Source organism: Kwoniella dejecticola, chromosome 5 (assembly GCF_000512565.2).
Source record: "Kwoniella dejecticola CBS 10117 chromosome 5, complete sequence".
Lineage (NCBI taxonomy): Eukaryota > Fungi > Basidiomycota > Tremellomycetes > Tremellales > Cryptococcaceae > Kwoniella > Kwoniella dejecticola.
Genome location: NC_089305.1, coordinates 1,712,100 through 1,734,912, shown reverse-complemented (window position 1 = coordinate 1,734,912; position 22,813 = coordinate 1,712,100). Strand labels below are relative to the sequence as shown.

The following is a 22,813-nucleotide window of genomic DNA, read 5'->3' as shown; positions in this document are numbered from 1 at the left end:
TTCTGACCCTCCTTTGGTTCCACCCAAGCATCCTCTTACAGGTACCATCAATTGTCTCGATATTCGCGCTAAAGTTTCTCTTCCCGGCTCGGTGACTCGGAGATAATCCGCTTCCGCCATCAAATCAAATTTTACGGAGTCGATCTATGGTTTTCTGCTGATCTCTCGAGTACCGTAAATTCGTCAACTGATTTCGCAGGTCGAGGTCTCAACGTGGCCAAGGTCAAAGTCAAGGCTCACAGCGAAGCGGAGGGTACTCGTACAACCGTAACAGCAATCAGCAAGAAGCGCCCCTCCAACCAGGGTTGTTGTCGTATATGCCCGTGATAGGTGATGCGGGCAATAGTCCACCAGAAGGCGTGAGTGAGGCGTGTTTCCCAATCTGCTCGTGTTTTCGTTTTCGTTTGGCGTTCCCTTTCAATTTGGTTTCCCTTCCGTCGCCTCTTCTCTTCCTTGCCTCCATGATCACCCTCCTACGAACAATCCGGAACACGTCTTTTTGGCGCTAGAAGCTTAGATCTTAGGTTATCCGGGTGCCAGCAATTATTGAGTCTCCTCACGACAAGCATGATTACACGCTAGAAGGTTCGTCTTCCGCTAATCTTATTAATCATTTCATTAATTGGGCAGCATATCGGATCACCTTACGACCCGAACAGGTGCGTTATCCATCCCATACATGCTCGTCCCAACTCGCTTGAGAAGTCGTTGTTTCCGTTCAAGCAGGGAAAGAGACCAATTTCATTCCCCAGATCATGATCGACCGTTACGTCGAGGAGCAGTCACCTTTTGTCACGTCCTGAATATTCACCCATCATACCTCCTTAGGGTTCAAATTTGTCGAGGAAAGAATGCAAGAAGGAAGAATCTATAAGATGCCCATTGCTGATCGCAGACTTCTGTTTCCAAATTCTTCCCTTTCTGGTAAATCATCACATTCCGACAATTACATCGGAATAACCACGATATGCTTCAAAAAATGTTCAAACGCAGACGAGGCGAAGGTAGTCATCAAGGTTACTACCACCCTCCGCCACCACAAACGCCGGAACGTCAAGAATATGCCCATACCATCGCTGCAGAGGTAGGCAACCTGGATGAGCAGTGGGATGTCTACTATCAGTGCGTACAGCTCCTTTGAAGTTACATATGATGAGTATTTCCCTAACACAGGCAGACGTTACACCTGAACAGCGCATTTCTCTTACATCGTTGTAGGCATTCTCAGTGTTACTGGTACAGGAACAGTGAGTCTCGCAGTCCGGATCGGCTGAATGATGAAGCTGAGATCTACCACAGTCTGGTGGCTCCCCGAGACTGGAAGAGCTATCGACAGTCTGTCCATGTTCGCGGCTTCGAGACATCCCGCCGAAGAGTGAGTCGGATAATTCACTGGATAAGAACAGAGCTGACGGTCGTTTTTAGCAATATCAAAGTGCGTTACAGACCCTGATTATAATCTAACAACCGCTTTGCTGATGCGAGTATCATTCATAGTACTACAACATGCATCTTGTAAGTGTCCTTTCGAAAGATCTGGGCTGACAAGTACAGCCGAATGGCCAAGTGATAGAGAACGGTAAGTGGGCCTTCTGCTATTTGACTCGAAATTCCAAGTAGCTGCTGACGGTTCTCAAACAGTCCTATTGTAAGTCAAGCGAGACTCGGACCGAGCTGATCCACGTAGCCGATATGCTGGTCCAGCAGATGGTGAAGAAGGCTGGCTAAGCGATTATATCGGTTGTGAGTCAAATCTCATAGTAGTGCTGCTCGTGTCAAGCTGAAGGGGTACAAGACAACATGAACCTCGTCACCTTCGATATGAAAGTCATTCATCCCACCCGAGGAGTTTGAAGGTCGTCTCGATGGATTCGAAGTCAATCACGGTACAGGAAGGGACTTTCGACCTCGCGTGGCTGAGATGTATGGGTCTTATCGCATATCGGTCATTTCTCAACTTTCTGTTTTTGATACTGCCCGACCAAGTCAAGCCACTTCTACACGACACTGTAGATGTATATGACACTTCTAAGCCCTACTGACTCTGACTAACTCATCATGAACTTCGCTCGTTGTCCTGCTTGAGAAGTGTCAAATTGCTTTACGATCCTAAGCTGTGTGCAAGACCGGCTACTTATCAAATCGGAATGTCAAGTTATCCTCAAGACCACCCTGTTATCTTTCCCTTGATACCAATTCAGCTTGGATGAAAGTCGCTGCGCGACAAGCATCTGTATCTTACCCCGACCCTGCTTAGATTATAGTCAAGATGTCATCTTCTTCCCATTCGTCGAAAGGTCGTAGACTGGCAGTACTACCACTACTCCTTGTTTCTCGATTGGCAGCGGCTGCGCCACTTCCATCCGAGCCTACCACTTCGGTTCTTCCGACTCTCTTTATACCTTATCCAGCAGTCACCGGAGTTTCCACGACCGATCTTCCCTCAGCGTCTTCGGCGTTTCACGTGGATACCGAGACTTCTTCGATGACTCAGGCTGAAGCTGACTGGCCGACCGTTCCTACCGCTTCGTCCGCATACATCGATAGCCAATCACTGCCATCCGATCCCTCGATGGTACCCGTACTAGTGGAGGGCGGTACCTCCGATGACGCTTATGCTGCAAGTCCCACTCCCACTGCATCTTGGGCACTACCGCCCACTTTCTCGGACATGTCGCCTTTCAAAGTATCCACCTATGCCGCCGGTAAACACAATATGGCGATTCTTCAAGGATCACCCATGAAATCCTCGGCGGACGGAGGCAATTTTACCGAAGACGAGTGGGATGCAAGTCGGAATGCTCTTCAGATCTTGTACCCCCAAGGATCGATCAATCCCGGTAACAAGCCTCAAGGTGGTTCAGAGTTCTATGCCACCCCGCTGGATGTCACGAGAGCTACCAATGCGAGTCTGGAATACAGTGTGTATTTCCCGCACGATTTTGATTTCGTCAAAGGCGGTAAGCTGCCGGGGCTGTATGGAGGACATAAAGGTTGTTCGGGAGGTAATGCCGCTGAAGAGTGAGTAAAAGCGTGTTGAAGACTACAGTACATGTCACGCTCACAACTGCTTATCGCTCATTCCGATTCTCCGTACTGTAGTTGTTTTAGCACCCGTCTCATGTGGCGAGCAGGTGGTCAAGGGGAATTGTACCTCGTATGTATCCATTATGCTTCTCCGTTGAGCGAATCGGAAGCTTACTGAGATACACGATAGTACGTCCCGAAAGATAAACAAACCCCTCAGCTATGTCAGACCCCTCCCAAATCGATATGCGAGTCGACGTACGGCCTCTCAATAGGTCGAGGCGCATGGACGTTCGCCAAAGGGGATTGGACGACTGTCCGACAAGATATATGGCTCAATACTCCCGGACAAAACGACGGGGGCTTCAATATATGGGTGAACGGTCAACTGGTCATTACCGCTAACGACGTGAGATACAGGGAGAACGGTGATAGTTGTATTCAAGGTGAAAATGGAGATGCGGGGGACGCTTCATCGGCGGCGATTATCAATACTATCGGATTTGGCGGTGGTAATTTAAGTGATTCGACGATTGACTATATCAATGAAGATTGGCAAGTCTCCGAAAGCGCTATCACGAACACGAGCAAGGACATAGCTGCGACTACGAGCACAAGTATAATTGGGACTGTGACGGTTACCTCTACTCTACCGCCAATCGGAGCTTACGCGACTTCTTATTCGATCCCGTCAGCCTCCGCCTCTGCTTCTGCCTCAACAAGTCCCGCTCTATCTAACAGTGCCTCGACCTCGACGATCACTTCTTCCGCCTTGAGCAGCGCATCAACTTCGGCGTCGGCTCTGCGCAGACGAGACGACCAAACTTCGACTTCATGCTCTTCTTCAGCCGCCGATGCCGCTCCCACCGAACATGCTCTGCTCATTACTATACCGATCACGGATTCGATCACCACCGTTACAGCTCTAGCTTCGCCTACTACCCAGTACATCACCGTTCCAACTACCGTCTTAGCCACAGACTTCATCACCAATGCAGTGACCGTCACCCCCTCTGCGACTACCGACACGGTCTATGTCACCGAAAGCAACACCCGAATCCCTACCTCGGTGACGGTCACGCCTACTGATCCTACGACGCCATTCGCTATCGACTTATCGAACAAAGCCATTCTCATCAACCAAGAAGCTGAACCGACCACGAGCCAACCTGCTCTGCTGCAGTCCACCGGAAACAGCTTACAACAACCAATCATCCTAAAGTCTCCACCAGGGCAGATCGTCAAATCACATGAAGATCTGAAGAGCGGTATCCAATCGCAATACGGTTGCGGCGTTGGCTTCATCGGTCTCTTCTTCTCCACCTTCTTCGGCGGTCATACGCAGGATTGGGCAAGTCCAAAAGATCAGTACACATATTTCAGAGACTTTAAAATGTGGATCAATCAGTAGTCGCTTAGAGCGTCGAAATGTTCCACCCGTTCAGAAACCGTAAATCGAGATTATCGATTTCTCATTTGCCCTTCCGTATCTACGCTCCAGGCGAAATGCATATGGTTGAAATGCGCGACTCCCTGTATTCCGGCGCAGTACTACGCAATCTCGCCGTAGCCTTGCCATTCTAAGACTTCTAACCATTTTAGCACAAATTGCAGTTTCGAAATCAGATTCTTTCCGTTTTCCTCGACAGTCTCTCGAGAAGGCACGTAATCCTTGGGGTCGAGCAGTCCTAAGAGTCCGTCTGTTGATGATGTAGGAGGTGGTGTAAGACCCGAAGACGCGGAGGAAGCATCATCGCCTAGTGCTTGAGCTTGAGTCGAGATCGGCGTTGACAGGGCATTGGGGAAAGCGGACTTCTTGGCGGAGGTTGGAATGACAACCTCGAGAAGGGTTTGTTGCTTCATTGTGTTTTTAGGTGTTTTCTTTCCAGATGCTGAAGTGGCCTTTGAAGGTGTCACGGGAGCCTTTTTGGGGGTTTTGGCTTTCGGCTTGGACGATTTCATTGTTTCTAGGTGCTTCTTATAGCGCCATTCGATCCACTTGATCAGCAAGGCGACATTGCTGGCCTTTCCGAAGTGGCTCCATCTTTCCACGGATGCAGGCAATCCTGAAGACTCGGGTTTGCCTTCTACACCTTGACCCCAGACCATCAGACCGGAAGCCCAACCTAATGGCGGTCGACCTTCGTCCTCGATCACTCGCGGTGCCAGGAGATAGTACACTCTGCCATCTAGGTCTACACCAAGGGGTTCGTATCGCAATGCTCGCCGGGCCAGCTGAGCTTCAAGGTTGACGTCGATCATGGCAATTCGCATCGAATGCTCTCTTATCTCCTTCGCTGTCTACCCCGAACGTCAGATCGGTGTTCTAACACTTCGCTAACATGACTCACCTCTTCCTTGTTTGCCTTTGTGTCAGCTGCGGTCTTGCATTTCAACCTTGCCTCGTTGAGCTTCTTCTTTTTGGCCTCCATGGTTAATGTCTCCTTCTTGATAGCACTTGCGTGTTTCCTCCTCATGTCATTTTCCGGCACAAAAGATTCCGTATCACCCCTGATCTTTGGCGTGGACAGTGTCCTATCGGCAAAAGCAAGGAGCATCCGGATGACTTCGGTTGCAGGAGGTATGCGAGAGGCACCTGTACGTCGCGAAGGTCCGGCTGTGTACTCTGCTGCCCAAGCTGGAGGAGGCTGATTCTCGTCCAGATCCAAGATCGCCCGAAGAGCGGAATTATTGGCTTCCGCTCGATGGTCGATGACGAGAGGCGGTGAACGGAGATCCAGCGGCTCAGCAAGCATGTTATATATTGCTTGGAATCGAGCGAGGTCGGCGTAATATCGCAGCTCTTCGCGGACGTTGAACAGCGTCCCGGTAAGCTGTCACCTTCGTCAGCCTAGGCGATTATAGATCTTCTCGAGATGACATACCTCCTCATCTTCGCTGTACTGCAGCTCCTCCTTGACCATGTCCAGCATAGCTCCAGCGAACAATCGTACACTAGCCTCCGTCAAGGGTCGATCGAAGTCATCTAACGCGGGCAATGCTCGTTCGGGAAAAGACAACACAGCTCGGAACCTGAATAGGTATTCTCGCAACTGTATACCAGATCAGCATAATATTATCGGGAGGAAAACATTTGCTCACCATGATCCTTTGTTCTGCCTCCTCTCTGCCTAATTTGGTATCGACCTTCTCAAAGACAGGTGGTTCAGGGATGACTTCAGGTTTCTTGACAGGTTTGGGTTTCACTTTCTTCTCTTTATCCTTATCTCCTGCTTTGCCCGGCTTTTTCGGTGTCGCCTTCCCCTCCTGCTGCGCTGCCTTGTTTTTGGACTTCTTGCCAATCTCAACGATAGGTGTCTTCTTGGCCTTGGCTGTAGGCGTCGTTGTTGTCTTCGTTGATTTAGCGGACGTGGGAGTCTTCAGAGACTCCGCCTTAAGCTTCTTCGTTTTCGGAGTTGCTGCCGCGGAGGCTTTTGCCGATTCGCCGTTGACCTTTGACGGTCTAGCTTGCTTCTTGCTGTTCGGCGTTGAAGTCAGCTTGCTGGCTGAGACAGGGGGTTTGCCCTTCTTACTACCATGAACAGATTGTTCAGGCGTTATGTCAGACAATTCTGAGCTTTCCGTCGACATGCGATCATCCTTTGTCGCCTTCATATCAACCGCCTCCGCAGTGTCTGCTTTCGATGCTCTTCCTCGCTTTTTAGGTGGGGCAGCGTCGTCACTTGACCCAGCTTTGGCGTTATGTTTGCTGCTGACAGGCGATCTGACTTTGCTAGGCGAGGCTGAGGCGGATGGTGTAGCGAGATGTGTGCTGTTCGCGCCGTTTTGCTTTCCCAGCTCTGATGCTCTGGCCTTTTTCGATAAATTACTGAACAGGTGATGTGGTCAGCGAAGATTGTACGTCGATATTGAGACTATGACCCACCCTATCGGTTCAAGTCCCTTTTTCTTGCGACCTATCCGATGGAGTCAGCTGTGACCAAGGGATTTGGGGATGACCAGAAAGAATGTACGTACAGCCGGAAGCTTGGCAATCGTCTTTGCAGCAAGGACATTCCCATCCGTAGCTTTGCTCGCCTTGTTCTCTCTGGGTCGATCCTCCTCGAATACCGCTCAGCTGGTCTGCAGTGATTCCATATCTTGCGGTCAAGTCTCGATCGCAATATGACAGGTGACACTGTCTATCTTTTGGTCCCTTCGACTTCGTGCATCTGAGATAATCTAGAAAATAATCGCAAGATCAGTCTCGATGACAAGGAGTAGACAAATACAGAGTCAGCTCAGCTCACGTTCGGGATCGCAGATTCTTCTACAGCTAAATTGATGGCATCTCGTCAGCTTCAATTACTGATAATTTGATTAAAGTTCTCGGAGCTCACATGTGACAATATACCCCTCTTTCCTTCTTGATTTCCCCATTCGATTGCCTCGGCTTCTTCACCGCCTGGTTATTTGTACTAACATCACTTTCTCTCGCTCGTTTTTTCCCTTTCCCTTGTCCACCATTGACTTGGCTTTGACCTTTATCGTCCGAGGAAAGTGTACTGAGATCCGAAGTCGAGCTGCCCGATCGAAGGGGAATTATGCTGTTTGAGGGTTTCGAGGGAGAGGCGGTCATCCTCCGATGCAAATGAGTATCTCAAAATGGGACGCAATCACGGAAAGTATATAGAACTGTGAAGTTGCAAGAGAGTGGAAGATCGAAAATTGGAGACAACATTGGTATTCCCCATTTGGCTGGTGTTGACAGAGACGCGTTTGGGTCGCCTTGTTTTTCCATGTAATCGATTAACCAACTTGCACCATGTGAGTCATCCCTGTGGCGTTGGATCTGCATAATTGACCATCATGAATGTCAATGACCTTGCATCGTGTATGAGCACTTTGTTATATATGGAGAGTCTTCATTATAGGAAGTATTGCCAAACCATCTTTTTTACCGTTTTACCGCCCACCAATAGCCCCATGGGCTCAACACCCCCTGAGCACCCAACGGACCAGCTCTACCTGACGAGTTGCCTCTCACCTCTTCCGATGAGCCAGCGAACGCCTCATCAAACCCATCCTCATCTGTCACTCCGCATTCCAGTATCATCAGTCGAGTCGCATACAGATAATTCACCCCGTTCAAACATTCATTCGCGCCATGCTCTGTCGACCGGAATAATATCAGATCGAAGGTTTCGAAGATGGACACGATCGAGCTTACCGGTATGAGGATCGGAAGGGCATACCTGCCTATAATGGTAGAATACCTCAATGGCGTCCTCGTCAAACCCAGTCTCAACAAGCAATTGTTCCATCCTGGTCCACAACTCGGTGCTACGTACGTCAGCCACAACAGTAAGTTCGCAACGTCGCAAAAGTCCTATGCGGATATAAAGACTGGATGAACCCACTCTACTCCTCTGTACTGATGGGCAGCTTCGAGGTATGCCATAAGCTGACGCATAAGGAGAAAAGAGTCAGCGCACGTTTTCAGGCGGCAATGCGATGGCTCACCCTTGTAACGTATGGAGCCAAATCATCGACTGTGTATCCTTGCCAGGCGCTATGCAGCTTCAGCTGAGGTTCGTGCAGTAACAATACGCCTCCCGGGCGGAGAAGTCGAAAAGCAGCATTGACCAGACTGGGGTACTCGTTGGTCTAAGTCACAGGGCAACATCGTCAGTAAGGCGCAGGAAAGCGGTGATTATCCGAGAACCCGTTAACCCACGGATTGCAGCATTTGACGCATATTGATAACGTCGAATGATTCTTCTCCAAAGACTCGTAATCCTGTGGGGGCGTTGACTTGCATGAATGTGCAATTGCGCAATTGTGTGCTGATCCCATGATAGATGCTCAGCTAGACCCATTATGCGTTGACGACCTGGTAGCTTACTCGTGCTGCAAAGGTGTTATGTCTGGCTCATCAGCGGTGATCAGGCCAATCGTGAAACCTACCGATGCCGATACAGTCTACATGCGGGAAAATCTCCGCCATCTCCTGCAGCCTGTTTCGGCGTCAGTCGCTGTATTGTTGTTTCAGGATAGACGGCAAAGATCTGATGTACCATATACCGGTGCCACACCCTATGTCGAGTAATCTCCTTCGTCTACTTCTGTCATTTAGTATGTCGTCAACGGGTCCTCGGTACAAGCCAGGGAGGGAGCCGAGCATCTGCTCTCAAAGTAAAAGCTCAGTATCATATATTGAGCCATTGGGTCGAAATGACGTACGACGTAGTGCTGTCTATCTTGACGCTATGATCCCCATCAAGTCATCTTGTCAGCGCAGAAAGGTGTCCAAGACTCTGCTCGCAACCCACCAGCACTTCTTCTTGATCAACGGGAAATCGGTATACCCAAGAGGAATTATTGCTGACGAGGGGTCGTTCCTTTTTCAGTATGCCCTCTTACATCACGAGAAGTCGAAAAACATTCACTATGTTCGTTCAGCTTCGACGAAGTATGCCGCTTGCGACACATCGAGGTTCTGACCAGAATGACGAGATTCAACTTCGTCATTGTCCGCTGATCGATCAAACATTTGGGGTAGACGTGAGCAACGTTCCATCAATCGTCGATGGAAGATCTGTTGATGACTCACAGCCGTGATGGTGAACGCCAGTTGAAGGGACCGACGACGATTCAGAGTCATCACTTGAATCGCGGTATTCCATGTTGGAACAGGTCACGATCTAACAAATTGTATGGGTGAAAATGTTGATGATTGATCGGTGTACGCTTTTCAAGAGAGAAACGTTGATCCATCATCATCAACAACGTTGATCTTGTTTCTGATCAGACGAGGCGTGTAAGATTCCGGTGCCCGTCCTTTGACCTGGAAGGATGTTCTAAGGGCAACACCGCGCTCGGAACAGAGCTTGTGTGTGTTATGTGTGTGTGTGTATTGCTGTCGATATTGTGATATCTTTCGGTTCGGGTTTAGATGGTGTCTAAGTATTCTGTCGTCAAGTATGCACAGCAAGCGAAAGTCGTGTTCGATCATGCAAAATTTTGCGCTGTCCTTTCACTCTGATGCGTCGTCGGAGGATGATGTCCGATACGGAGCCACGCAAAGGACACCTGAGATGCTGCGAGCTACCGGGGGTCCTTTGACGTTGACGTTGACGTTAGTAAACTGACCTTCAGTGATACTCCATTGGCTTTTTGACATCGTATGAGATAGGAAGAATCAAGATCAGCGGCGGGGAGATCGGTTGAGTAGCAGAATCTCGAGTGGGAAAAACACAGCTCAAGATCGATGGCAAGATTCGCCTTTCAACTACAAAGATCAAAGGAATGCCTTTGTACTTCTAAATCCGATGCGAAACCTCATCGGCTAGATCCACTTTAAGCATGTTCATACATACTAGCCTTGTCGCATGAGGCTAGTATGCCGCAGACGTCGTACTGCACGTCTCTGAGTCTCGCTCAAATCATAACATTCTCCGCATGCTGACGCTCACAGGGTTTCAGTGCACGAGCCCAACAAGGATCCTTTGCCCCCACTGGCGCGGGCTTGAGGTGATCGGTTACCGTAAGAAACGGTCGTGCTCATGTCGACCCTTGACAACGGTTGACTGATTCTCTGGCTGTGCGACGGAAAAAGTCCCGTAGCGAAAGGGTAGTTACAGTTCAGCGTAGTTCCGTCTTCGACATAGCCGCGAAGGTTCATTACGACTTGCAAGTCAGTGTGAAATGTTGCGCAAAAGTGGAGTAAATCGACTGCGTATACACAGCTGGAAGGGGGTTGAACGAAATAGCGTTTGTGGGAGGGCTTACTGAAACACGACTGACTGAGGGCCAAGACGTATGGAGCAGAACGGCATGGCTTTTTCGGCGAAAACCAACAATGTTGATGTATCTGGGAGAAACTTGACTTGACTAAACCGACGAAGCTGCGTGTATTCCTACCTATACTTCTTCTGCGTGTAAATGTTACATCTGAACTGACAGCTTCCGAATACTCCTATTAGATGCTGCAAAATATCGCACTTCGACTTGATGCACTTGCAACGCCTCCTGATTCTCCATTTCTTTCGCGATGCTAAATCCTCAAGCTTCCAAATCTATTTCTAATCTCTATTTCTAATCTCTCATTGCAGACAAGAATTGACGATCTCCTCCCATACTGCGGGGAGCAGACGGGACCCGGTGCTCGAGGATCTTTCGAATCCGTACTAAAATTCATAATGGCACAAACAGCCTGAGTTTTCATCTACGGCCATAGAATCCAGAAAGCACCGGGTCCCGTCTGCTCCCCGCAGTTAAGTTGGATATCGCTCGGTTAGTACCAAGGTGGGGGACCACTTGGGAATCCCGGGTGCTGTAGTTTTTGCTTTCCTTTTTGACGAGTCGTCGACATCATTCAAATTGATTAAATTGATCTTTTTATCGATGCTGAGATTGAACATCTCGAGAAGAATTAACCGCTCGCAACGATTTGGGATGCAAAGGAGGTTATAATTTGATTTCAGGGTAGACTGTGTGTAACGGACGATCTGTGCGTGATTCCGTCCCTTTGATGGATGGTATATTCTCCGCACCACTTTTTGATTACAGCGGCATGATTACTGAAATGGTACATGCACGGCAAAGATATAATGATATATACAACAGGATTGTAAGATACAACGTGAATTGGTCGGCGGTGCTGTTTACAAATTGTACTGGGAAAGTCAAGAGCAATTATCCCAAAATGGTAAGATCGAACACCGCAAGATGAGGCTCGAGACTTCATGTTGGACCTTTGATCTTACAGCGCGCTAGCTTAACGCGAGTCCGATCTTCAGCTATTCAGACGCCCTTCAAGCTCTTTGACCTTGTCTTCCAACTCCTTGTTTCTATCTTGTAGAGACTTGATCGTAGTCCGCATACCCTTTTTCATCTGCTCAGCCGCGCGAAGCAGTCGATCTTGTCGATGAAGGTGTTCCGATATTTGCTCGAGGGACGAGATAGTTGGCGAGAGGACCGAGTGAGGTGGTGAACGGGGTGTAGCGGGTGACGATAAGAAGGGATTTGGCTAGTTGCCAGAGTCAGTATATGCGAAACAGAAACAGAGCATAGGGGATATTACAGACTTACATCTTGAACGGACCTTTTCGGCGTTCTCTCAACGTCTAAAGTCTCTTCTTCCCTCCTTCGTTTACCCAGACCGTCTTCTGCGGCATTCATCAGTCGTTCCTTGAATGATACCCCTGCACCAGGTGTAGCAGCATTGGGATACTGTTGACTTGCTGTCGGCTGAGACGAAGCGGGTGTGCTCGCTATAGCTTCTCTCTCCAGATCTTCCGTGTCCACTTTATCCCAATCAATCTCCTCCATCTCGTCAGCGTTCTCTTCGTCATCGTCATCCTCCACGAAGACTGGTTCTTGCACACGGGTCACGGAAGGCTTCAAAGGGCTAGCAGCTGTAGTCAGACCACCGGAGCCCAACGGACGACCATATCGAGCTGCAGGAGATTGACCGAGGGTCTGATTCGTGCGTTGAACGAGCTGGGAAGCGCGAGTGGATCCTGAAGGCGTCGAAGGTCCGGCTCCATTGGTGTCTAAGGGGAATATCTCGTCGTGCCATTTGAAGAATTTGCATCGTTCAGGATCGTCTCGAGGCAGAGGACAGCAGTAGAAGGCTCTGCAATGCAATGTAGGTCAGCTGAATTGGACTGTTGCGTTTTTCGACCGCAACCTCACCTTCCTGCGTTCTTAGTTTTTGGGCCAGCTCGTAATTTGGGACATTTCATTTGATGACCCTATGTCCCAAAGTCAGCATGAGGCGACATGGGGATGTATCGATGGCTCTGTATCCACTCACCGTACATTTGACGTCGCCTGTTTCGTCTACAGGTGTGCCAGGCTGCAGTTGAGTCCTAGTAGGATTCTGAACCCTTGACCCTCCCACCGTCCTAGTCCTTGACGCCATAATGCCTTCGCGTATGCTCAAGAGGCCCTCTGGTATATATTGCATGTAATCCACCTGAAATGTATCGATCGACAAATATGACGCAGGTTGAGTGATTCACCTCCACCGTGTCAACAAGGGGGGGATCAAGTGCCACAGTGGATAAACCCAGGTTAATAGTTGGCGGAGATAGGGAAATGAGATATATGAGTGAGTGGATTTGGATTTAATTCCGTCTCTGCCCGATTTTGAACGTCTCAACTGGGATTGGCCATTTAGGCGTCACTGAGTAACTCACAACGAGCAATCCTCAATCCTAAAAACAACATCCATACGCCTTCTCCTCTCCTCGCATCACTTAACCCTATAGTCATCACTTCCTCCCCGATGTACTCCCTCGCCAAATTGCCGAAGGGCCAATCCGCCCTCAAAACAGCTTTGAGAAGATCCGTCTCTTCCAAGGCTTCTTCAGCAGGTGGTGTCAGTGTCATCGGATTCGAAAACAAAGGTCCAGCAGCGACCTCAAGCTTGACAGTAGCTATCAAGGCTGGTTCTAGATTCGAGAGTACTCCTGGTGTAGCTCATGTGTTGAAGAACTTTGCTTTCAAGGTGGGTTCGAGGTTGCGCTTTCGCCATTGGATGAAGGTGGATTAGGTGTCAATGACACGGAGCATCAGTGACTCAGTAAATGGAGGAAAGGAAAAGTCAAGATAGGAAACAGGATGATTGTAAGGCTTCGGAGCAACGCTAACGTACACTACCCCTCTAGGCCACCGCCAATGCATCGTCCTTGAGAACAGCTAGAGAAACGGAATTGTACGGTGGTGTTCTGTCCGCTGGACTCACCAGGGAACACCTTTACCTCACTGCTGAGTTCCTCCGAGGTGACGAGTGGGTCTGAGTTGCCGATCATAGTTTGATCTATACTGAATTTCGCGTCTAGGGAACACTTCCTCTCAGTCCTCGCTTCCGTCCTCTCATCCTCCCAATTCCACGCCCACGAGCTCAAGGAGCTCGTCCTTCCTGTTGTCCAAAGCGAAGCCGTTTCCGCGCAATCATCACCTGTCGAGCTCGCTCTTGATGTCGCACACAACCTTGCCTTCCGAAAGGGATTGGGTAACTCGCTCTACGCTTCGCCCCACTACCCAGTGACGATTGACGATGTCAAGTCTTTCGCTCAAGGTGCCTTCTCGAAGAACAACGTAGCTGTTATCGGATCCGGTATCTCAACGGAGTCGTTGTCGCAGGTGGTCTCGCAAGCTTTCGGATCTGGATCAGCCGCTGCAGGATCATCGGGATTGAACACGACATCCACTTCGTACTACGGTGGAGAAGCTAGAATCCCGCTCGACATTCACGCACCAGCAACTTCCGTTCCTACCGTCGTTATCGCTTACGGTTCCACTTCACCCGCCGGACCAGAGTTGAAAGTCTTGAAACACTTGTTAGGTGGTGAATCGGCTCTGAAATGGACTCCAGGTTCCTCACCTCTGTCTCAAGCTGCCGACAAGGTCCCAGAAGGCTCAGCCAAGGCTTTCTTATTGCCTTACTCCGATGCTGCGCTCTTCGGTGTCGTCGTGTCCGCTCCTACGTCTCCTCAACTGGCCGGCCTCGCCAAAGAAGTCGCTCAAATTCTCAAATCCGCCGGTCAAGGTGCTAAAGACGATGAAGTCAAGAGGGCTATCGCCAAGGCTACTTTCGCTGATGCCTCTGCTTCGGAAACTTTGCAAGGTCTTGTTGCCAACGCTGGTCCAGCTGTGAGCGATGTTTCACCTTGTACATCGATGGGGTACAAACGCTGACTTCGTCTTGACTCAGCTTTTCGCCGGCGGCGAAGTCAAGTCGGAATCGTTCTCCGGTGTATCCGCTTCTTCCATCTCCAAGGCAGCCTCTGAATTACTCAAGAGCAAGCCTACTGTAGTATCTGTCGGAAACGTCAACGTCCTGCCATATGCGTGAGTAGTCTGCATTGGAGACTGGCGATTTGCGTGGTAAAGCTGATTCGCTGTCTTTGTGATAGTGACGAACTCAACTTATAAAAAGGCATGGTTATTTTGTAGAAGATCACGATGCACAACACATAACCTTTAGCGTGGGATTGAGTGTGACAAGGGACATAATACATGGTACATGCTACAACGCTTGATCTTACAAAGTCAGATTCAGTATTTCATGGGACGGGGGCACGAGTACAATCAGGACAGAAGAGCTGCCCGTAATCCTGACGAGAGGTTAACAAAGTCATGAACTGATTAGGCGGTGACAGCGCGACCTCGAGAGGCGTAGGCTTTGACGATGCCTTGCTCGATCCTACCACAATCACACGATCAGCAACTTATCGTCCATAAGATGCGTGATCCCGCTCACCTTTGCTTGACCAACATCATCACGCCCTGCTGCACGAAACCCTTGACCAATTGACCCTCCAGACCTGTATACAAAGTCCTGATCCCGCCTCTTCTGATTATCCTAACTAACGTTTCGAGCATTCCGATCTTCTTGGCATCTTTGCCCTTGTCCCGTCCAGATTGGCTGAGCACTTTGATCAGTACCAATGGGTACAGGGGTATCGTCGCTAACGCATTCGAAAGTGCGCCCAGGAGGAAAGTTACAACTGCCGGTGGATTTTTGTGGTATCGTTTGGGCAAGATCAGCCTGATCAAGAGGGAGTGAGTGTAAAGGGTCAAGGATGGTAAAAGTGTTAAAGGGATAGTGGGGGTAAAACCTGAGAATAACCCTTCGATCCCTTGTTCGGCGTATATAGCTCTCAAGCTGTCGACGAGAGATCGTTTGTTGTTGTTGTTGTATGTGGACTTGGCGTTGGGATTGAGGTTGGTTTCGTCCTGATCATTCTCGATCTGTTGTCTCACGCAGATCGTCGATATGGGTAGACTGATCCCTTTGGAGACCAGACCGCTGATCACGCCGATAAGCAGTTCTTCGAGAGGATTGGGCTGGGTTACTCGAGGAAGGGATTCGGAGGCTTTGGAGGATAGGCCGCCGATACCTGCTGGAGAAGCCGAGATGGGTTGGCTGGGAGGGACGGGGTGTCGTGTGTGCCAGATATGAACGCCTTTCTGTAGGGAGGTGTAAGTGTAGAAGTAGATGAAATTGGATAGGAGCGTCGAGAGTGTGTCTGCTTCTATACCGGAGTAAAGATCGGATATGTAGGTCTTCTTGGAGAGTAAGTGACTTAAGGTATCTCGCAGATTTACTGTTGCATACTAGTCAGTTCAGGTCGGATCACACAGCTGCGATTGAAGACACGCTTACATCGCTCGTAATGTGGTCTCCTGGCATTGTTCTGCATCCGGGTCGTGGCTACGTCCAGTGGGTAAACGAGGGCATTGCCCACTGCTGAGCTGCAAGGACATTAACGGTCAGCGTGAGATCATATCAAGATCTCTCGGGCGAAGACGACTCACCCCAATGCTCCCGAAGTCGCTTGAAGGAAGGGGGGCAATGTCGTGTTCATCGTGATGTGCGACGTCCAAGGCGTGTACAATGGCCTGCTGGTGGACTACAGATCCATCAATGCAGAAGAAGGAAGCAGTGAAGTGAGAAAGATACGTGCATCGTGAACAAACGAACAGGCAGAATCAGCTCCCCATGGTTGTCGATCTGATCATCCCGGTCAACGCCCTATAACCGGAATATGTAACCACGCGTCAATGATCTAATCAACCAAAACAAATAAAATATCCCCGAATCTTCATTCATTCTTTCTTCCACCATCGCCATCGCTATAACAGAGTAGACTCGATGACGACCATATGACCCAGCATGCCATCTCCCCTCAGTAAGGATAAGGGAAAGGCAGAAATCCAAGATGATAGTGACTTGACGGAGGAGGAAAAAGCTGCTCTGGCTGCGGCTGCCGAGGCGAGGCAAAGGAGTTTCGAGAGGAGTTTTGCAGGTCCGAGTGTCGGTAAAGCTGGTAAGTCCGCCTTTGCTTTGAAGATCGATACATGAGATGCTGACACTGGATTTGTGTGTAGGGCTGGTCAGGGATCAAACAGGTCAGCTACGAAATCGGAGTCTAGCAGAACAGTCGAGCTGATAGAAGTCGATAACGAACAGAGATCAACAAGGTCATAGCCGAGGCTTCAAAGGTGAGAGCTATCAAATGTACTTGGATATCTGGGATGAGAGCTGAAATGTTAGACCTGTAGGGCTCGAAGTATGTGGATACATTGTGCAGCTGCATGTGTAGCTTACTGATAATCCGAACAGGTATTACCAGAATCAAGTGAGGAAGGACAAAGAGCTCACGGAGAAGATCGAATGGTATCAAGCCAAGGTTCGTTGTCAGCTTCACATTCGCGGCAATGTGCAGCCAGAGCAAGCTGAATTCAATTATCGTTGCAGCGGGATGAGCTCATGAAGATGGCGAATATACCTAGACTAGAAGCCGAAGCCGACCGGATAGTGAGCGGTCACCTGTATAAGAGGGGTCTTAGACAGCTGACGTAGATGGTAGCTGCTGGAAGTTGAGGCAACAAGGGATATATCCCAGACCATAGTTCATGTTGATATGGATGCCTTTGTAAGTCAGCTTCCAAGCTCTCGTCCTGATGATCAAACCCGCTAACGTTATTTGACCTGTAGTATGCTTCAGTCGAGGTGCAGCGAGATCCGACGTTAAAAGGGAAGGCATTTGGCGTGGGCCAAGGAGTATTGACGACGGCTTCTGTGAGTTTGTCGTGTCATCAGCAACCGATTGAAGTTTACGCAGACCCTTTTTCCAGTATGAAGCACGGAAATTCGGCTGTCGATCGGGCATGGCTGGGTTCATAGCCAAGAAATTGTGTCCGCACATCATTCTGTAAGCTCAATAATAACGTCTTTCCAGAGTTCGAAGCTGATCAGTCGGAATAGGACTAAAATGCATTTCGATTTGTATATTGCCGCTTCAAAAGCTGTGAGAGAGGTTCTGCTTCAGGTAAGCTAGGCAGTGTGTCATGAAATGCAGATGCAGTAGCTAAAATTGGGGCCCAGTACGACGAAAATCTTATGATGGCGAGTCTCGATGAGGGGTATCTCAAGTATGCTCGATCTTCGATTCGCACTTTTTGTATGAGCTGATTTCAATGTAGCATCACGCCGTACATGTCCACTCACAACATGTCTGCGTCCGATACGGTCGCCCAAATTCGGGCGGAGGTAGAAGCCAAAACGCAATTGACCATGTCGGCCGGGATAGCGCCAAATAGGATGTTAGCTAAGATCTGTTCGGATAAGAACAAGCCAAATGGACAATATGAGATGGAGTTCGAGCGGTCGGTCATCACGAAGTTTATGAGGGACCTGCCTGTCAGGTGAGTCGGGCAAGTCCAAGCTGCTTGCTTTAGTCGACTGATGATCTCGCAGGAAAATACCAGGCTTTGGTCGAGTGACGGAAAGGTGTCTCGAAGGCCTGGGTGTCGAGGTGAGTGGGCGGCGGGAGACATCTGGGAACTGAGCTGAGTCGTGTGAACAGACTTGTGGAGATATATATACTCACCGAGCTGAATTATTGGTGATGGATCACTGGTTTGGCTTCCGCGGGCTCTGGTGAGTCAAATCTATTGTACAACTGGCACGACTAGCTGACAAATCCCACAGTAAGGCATACTTGGGCATAGCGGATAATAACGTTGCCCCGGGGAAGAGGGAAGAGCGGAGAAGCGTGGGAGTGGAGAGGTGAGCCCCCTACACATGATTCGTTGCTGCTGAGCTGATCAATGGCATTTAAGGACGTTTCGAGACAAAGTCGACGAGGAAGATATCCTCAATGAGGTGGCTAGTATTGCGGAAGAGCTGGAGAAAGATCTCGAAAGACTGCAGTATGCCGGCAAGACCGTCACTGTGAAGTATAAGGTGAGCATGTGCCTGTGATCACCAAGCGAGCGAGGCTGATGCATCCCTCCCACACAGCTGCACACCTTTGAGAGTGAGTTGCGGCTTGCACATCGTGGTCCAACTCTAAATTGACCGAATGCCTAGACAAAACCCGCGCGAAATCGGTGGGAAAGTACATATCGACAAGCAAGGAGATACTGCCGATAGCGCTGGAGCTGATGAAGCGGGAGCTGCCCGTGCGGATCCGGTTGTTGGGGATACGGTTGTCCACCTTGAAGGATCTGACCATTGTAGATAAGGGGATCAAGGGGGTGAGTGAGGCATCCCTTGTCTCCATAGCTCAATATACCGTGGTCATCACTGAAATGACAAGATGTCATTACGGTCTTGCTGACCAGTGACTCTGGACTATAGTTCCTTGTTTCCCCAAGCAAGAAGCGAGCGGCTGGAGGTTCGCGGACAGGAACGCCTGTGCCCACGGAAAACGATGACGATTCACCAGAGCTCATACGTATGGAAGAGGAAGATGAAGCGGAAGTATTGGATATGACATTGGATGACGATCAAGACGGATCTCCTGCCCCAAATGAGACACTTACGCCGCCGCCGACATCTGCGCTGGGCAAGCGGAAATCGTCAGAAAATGATAAATCCCACCTCCTAGGTCCAGTATGTCCGATCTGCAGTAAAGCTCTTGGAGCAGGTACTTCGAATATAGGCCTGAACGAGCATATCGATTGGTGTCTCAACAAAGACGCCATCAGCGAAGCTAGCAAGAAATCGCCAGTAAAGAAAGCTAGATTGGAGAACGGCGTTCAGGCGAAGAAGGCGAAGGAAAAAGGTACAATGTTGGATTGGCTGAAGAAGAAGTAGTACTAGATTATGATCTGTCGGAAGAGGGTTGTACAAGCATATAGCTATTATTGTTGTTGTACCAATATGTCCATTGCATATTGCATAATGCATATCATAATGCCTTTTCAGCTGAAAGAGACAGAGGTTTGCTGTTTGTTTACGCGGGCATCGCATTGTGGGGACTCCGGTGATAAGATAGCGTCAAAGCGCGAATGTCGAAAGCGATTTCAACTTGATCTCTGTTTCTGACCCCCGTTCACTTGATCTACTTGAGGGAAATTCGACGGGCAAGTTCAGCATGGCCCAGCGACGGGCTCTGGGACTCTCCGGACCATTTCGCTGTTCGTTAGCTCGACGTCCACATCTCGCTCTAGTGCAGCGTATTTTGCCAAGATCATCATCTTCTCCCCTCAATCCCTCCGTTGTTGTCCGACATCAGAATGATCGGTTTCGACACCTCTGGAGCACGCCAAGACGCCTGGATATCCCCCAATGGCCGAACCCTCCAGTCCCACAACCGCCCATCGGACCCTCTGAAGATCTGATAACGGGTTCATTTCCACGTCGAAAGCAGAAGGAATCGTTTTGGCGAGAATGGTCATCCAGCGCTTCATTCCAGGCTGCGCTGACCACGGTCGTCGGGCTGGGTATGGTCTTTGCGGCTGGAGTGGGGTATCTGGAATGGTACAAATCGCATGTCTTACATAGGGTGAGTTGGTCCTCTCATGCATGACTCGTTGCTCCTTGCCTGACCTGAGTCTGAGCTAATGAGAGGTTGCTTTATTGGTAGATTGGGAGAGCCTTCGAACCTGGTTATGTGGGTCTAGCCCTCACTCATCCTGGGTAAAGTAGACCGCTTGGCACGGCTAATAAGAAGAGATGCACGATAGGACCCAGCATTGGAACTTTCGACCCTGCATGCGCCGAATTCGCAGCATATACATAGAAGGGAACAGCCGTTGATTGATAGGATAGTCGCAGGCGAGGAGAAGGGTGGATATTATTTGGTGATTGGGTCAAAAGGGACTGGAAAGGGGACGATGATTCTAGAGTGAGTGGAGCGAGTCATTATGATCATCACTTTTTGACCGTACCCGATACTGATACTGATACTGCTGTTAGTGCGATGCGCAAGATCAATGCGGACGGAGTATCGTTCTGTGAAGGTGGGTCATAGGACGTTGACGAAACGAAATTGGACAATAAGCTGATTCAATCGAGAACGAAAAGCACATCCTGATTTGGAAGTCTTCAGATTACGCCTGGGAAAAGCGCTGGACTTTGATTTCTACGAGGATTGGCAGGGATCGCTGTTCTCAAGAGCTGATCCGAGAAACGGAGGACCGGCTCTGGATGTGGAAAGAGCTTTAAACAAGTTGGAGAAGGTCGCGCTGAGGTATGCGAGGAAGAACGGTAGACCGTTGGTCATGGCTTTCAACAGTGTGTACAGTCTCCACTGAGTCAGACTTCATTAAGCTGATGTTGAGCCTTGAAAGACATCCACCTGTTCCCGAACACGGACGAGGGGCATGGTTTACTGCATCAGCTCCAGCAGCGAGCGGAAGCGTGGGCCGAAGGAGTAAGCAGCCGTTTGAAGCAGCGTACGGTGGGACTTGCAGCTCATCCGTTGACACAGGGCATATTGACCATGATATTCTCCACCGACGACTTCTGTAAGTGAAGTACCCTTTTACGATATTGAAGGCATGCTGAAGGTACCTGTAGGGTGCTTGGACATGATGAAGAAGAACGCGTCTCGAATGCGTATCCTGAGCGTATACGACTTGTCGGCATCGGAGTCGCTCAAAGCATTGCGACATCTCCGAACGCAGGCGTTGGCCAATCGGGGCTTGCAGCGAGATGTTGAGGAGGATGATGTTCTAAAGCGGGTGTATGAGTTGGTCGGAGGAAGAACCAGCTATCTCGCTAGGATAGCCAGGGCGGATGACATGCTGGGTGAGCAGAGCGACGAGTCTGAAGAAGATTCAAGCTGATGCCATGCGCGTAGAGGAGGCCGAGCAGATGATCGAGGGCGAGAAGCAATGGCTGTTGTCGAAGTGAGCTGGTTCAAAGCCGGATCCCGATTGACACAGCTGATACGATTGATAGGATTGGGCTTATCCCGGAGCACGATGATGACGTGATGTGAGTTCTTCATACTACCTATTTTCGTCGATGAAGCTGACGTGCTTGCAGGGACGAGCAGAAGTGAGTATATGACCTTCAGCGAGAGATGAGTCGCTGAGCGCTTCCACTACGACTTCGTACAGATGGGCAAGGTAGGTGCAATCAAATCTTGTGACGATCAGCGCTCATCGCTTAAATTCTAGCTGCTCATGGTTGCTCCTGCGCCATCTCGCCAAGATGCTACCGCCTCTTTCGGAATATCCGTTGGTCGATGCTGCCGAACCAGCAGTCACGGAGAATGCTTTGCCGTTGGCCGAAGATAGCTCAGACCGAGAAACCTCGAACAGCAGCATAAACGTTACTCCGCCTCCAGCCGAGCCGTCGTCCGCAGATATCCATCTTCCTCATGTCACGTACGAAGCAGCTAGGCGAATTATGACGCGTACTGACTTTGTCAATGACCTTGACCATTACCATGTGAGTTGACTTTCAGGAGAGAAGGTCCAATCACTGATGCAATGAGATTTGCAGATCGTATCGATTGATGTAAGTCTTCGACGCCAAACGGAGAGCTCATGCTGACCACCCGAAACGACAGCTGCACCATCACGTCCGTCCTGACTCTCTGCTGCTGCTGAGAGCTGCACAGCAGGTTGTGGGCGAGGACAACTTTGACGATGATCTGGATACCACGCGTGATCGAGTGGATCAGATTGAGGGTGAGTGTGATACAAAATGCACTGATCGCTCGTTCCTGTTTGGGTTGTATGTGTTTGTGGAATTTCTGGAAATCCCGCTAACTTCGGATTCACCATTTACACAGGTCTTCACCGACAAAGCGAGTTGACTATAAAAGAGCCATTCAAAGTGACGTTTGACAAGGTAGATGGTAAAGGCGTATGGGAGGTCATAGGGTTGGGCGATAGTTTTGTACCTGCATCCGAGGATGAAGAGGAAGAGCGTTTGGTATGATGACGCGCCATTAGAATCTATTCAAAATGGTATACGGTCTAGTAATTTGGGTTATAGTGCACGCTTCTCAGCCTACACGACTACATTACAATTTTGTAATGATTCTGAATTGATGTTTACGTTGATCCACCCTGAATTCTAAAT

The 22,813-nt window shown here is 49.6% G+C and overlaps 9 protein-coding genes and 1 non-coding gene across 10 annotated transcripts; 6 read left to right on the top strand and 4 right to left on the bottom strand.

Annotated features, from left to right (window-relative positions):
* Positions 1–979: 979 nt before the first annotated feature.
* Positions 980–1,854, top strand: I303_104742 (uncharacterized protein; the record flags this gene model as incomplete). The annotated part of the gene is made up of 5 exons (XM_065969028.1): positions 980–1,122; positions 1,195–1,247; positions 1,300–1,375; positions 1,688–1,743; positions 1,796–1,854. 5 exons carry the CDS (start codon positions 980–982, stop codon positions 1,852–1,854), a joined length of 387 nt encoding a protein of 128 aa, XP_065825100.1.
* A 415-nt stretch (positions 1,855–2,269) lies between these two features.
* I303_104741 (uncharacterized protein) lies at positions 2,270–4,438 on the top strand (the record flags this gene model as incomplete). The annotated part of the gene is made up of 3 exons (XM_018407585.1): positions 2,270–3,021; positions 3,103–3,157; positions 3,218–4,438. 3 exons carry the CDS (start codon positions 2,270–2,272, stop codon positions 4,436–4,438), a joined length of 2,028 nt encoding a protein of 675 aa, XP_018262796.1.
* Positions 4,439–4,578: 140 nt separating this feature from the next.
* I303_104740 (uncharacterized protein) lies at positions 4,579–7,606 on the bottom strand (the record flags this gene model as incomplete). Its single annotated transcript, XM_018407586.1, has 8 exons — positions 4,579–5,328; positions 5,379–5,861; positions 5,913–6,080; positions 6,130–6,856; positions 6,914–6,944; positions 7,006–7,209; positions 7,278–7,303; positions 7,368–7,606. 8 exons carry the CDS (start codon positions 7,604–7,606, stop codon positions 4,579–4,581), a joined length of 2,628 nt encoding a protein of 875 aa, XP_018262797.1.
* Positions 7,607–7,924: 318 nt separating this feature from the next.
* On the bottom strand, positions 7,925–9,653 carry I303_104739 (uncharacterized protein; the record flags this gene model as incomplete). The annotated part of the gene is made up of 12 exons (XM_065969027.1): positions 7,925–8,139; positions 8,198–8,310; positions 8,388–8,431; positions 8,491–8,634; positions 8,705–8,813; positions 8,873–8,894; positions 8,947–8,984; positions 9,045–9,151; positions 9,211–9,234; positions 9,300–9,351; positions 9,417–9,504; positions 9,581–9,653. The coding sequence occupies 12 exons, from the start codon at positions 9,651–9,653 to the stop codon at positions 7,925–7,927; spliced, it is 1,029 nt and encodes a 342-aa protein (XP_065825099.1).
* Positions 9,654–11,195: 1,542 nt separating this feature from the next.
* I303_104738 lies at positions 11,196–11,310 on the top strand. The gene has a single exon (XR_001936505.2). It is a non-coding gene; the product is annotated as a 5S ribosomal RNA (ribosomal RNA).
* Positions 11,311–11,764: 454 nt separating this feature from the next.
* On the bottom strand, positions 11,765–12,895 carry I303_104737 (uncharacterized protein; the record flags this gene model as incomplete). Its single annotated transcript, XM_018407588.1, has 4 exons — positions 11,765–11,998; positions 12,061–12,607; positions 12,667–12,725; positions 12,788–12,895. The coding sequence occupies 4 exons, from the start codon at positions 12,893–12,895 to the stop codon at positions 11,765–11,767; spliced, it is 948 nt and encodes a 315-aa protein (XP_018262799.1).
* Positions 12,896–13,261: 366 nt separating this feature from the next.
* I303_104736 (uncharacterized protein) lies at positions 13,262–14,833 on the top strand (the record flags this gene model as incomplete). Its single annotated transcript, XM_018407589.1, has 4 exons — positions 13,262–13,483; positions 13,644–13,765; positions 13,818–14,631; positions 14,693–14,833. 4 exons carry the CDS (start codon positions 13,262–13,264, stop codon positions 14,831–14,833), a joined length of 1,299 nt encoding a protein of 432 aa, XP_018262800.1.
* A 293-nt stretch (positions 14,834–15,126) lies between these two features.
* Positions 15,127–16,349, bottom strand: I303_104735 (uncharacterized protein; the record flags this gene model as incomplete). The annotated part of the gene is made up of 4 exons (XM_018407590.1): positions 15,127–15,184; positions 15,242–16,088; positions 16,148–16,236; positions 16,300–16,349. 4 exons carry the CDS (start codon positions 16,347–16,349, stop codon positions 15,127–15,129), a joined length of 1,044 nt encoding a protein of 347 aa, XP_018262801.1.
* Positions 16,350–16,657: 308 nt separating this feature from the next.
* Positions 16,658–19,588, top strand: I303_104734 (uncharacterized protein; the record flags this gene model as incomplete). The annotated part of the gene is made up of 18 exons (XM_065969026.1): positions 16,658–16,811; positions 16,873–16,893; positions 16,955–16,986; positions 17,088–17,174; positions 17,243–17,302; positions 17,355–17,420; positions 17,483–17,566; positions 17,623–17,699; positions 17,753–17,816; positions 17,873–17,919; positions 17,971–18,192; positions 18,245–18,302; positions 18,354–18,427; positions 18,479–18,556; positions 18,610–18,733; positions 18,791–18,806; positions 18,860–19,026; positions 19,130–19,588. The coding sequence occupies 18 exons, from the start codon at positions 16,658–16,660 to the stop codon at positions 19,586–19,588; spliced, it is 1,890 nt and encodes a 629-aa protein (XP_065825098.1).
* Positions 19,589–19,868: 280 nt separating this feature from the next.
* I303_104733 (uncharacterized protein) lies at positions 19,869–22,669 on the top strand (the record flags this gene model as incomplete). Its single annotated transcript, XM_018407592.1, has 14 exons — positions 19,869–20,279; positions 20,361–20,387; positions 20,461–20,621; positions 20,693–20,736; positions 20,801–21,010; positions 21,067–21,149; positions 21,207–21,243; positions 21,296–21,526; positions 21,579–21,627; positions 21,680–21,715; positions 21,880–22,174; positions 22,229–22,243; positions 22,296–22,416; positions 22,521–22,669. 14 exons carry the CDS (start codon positions 19,869–19,871, stop codon positions 22,667–22,669), a joined length of 1,869 nt encoding a protein of 622 aa, XP_018262803.1.
* Positions 22,670–22,813: the final 144 nt, after the last annotated feature.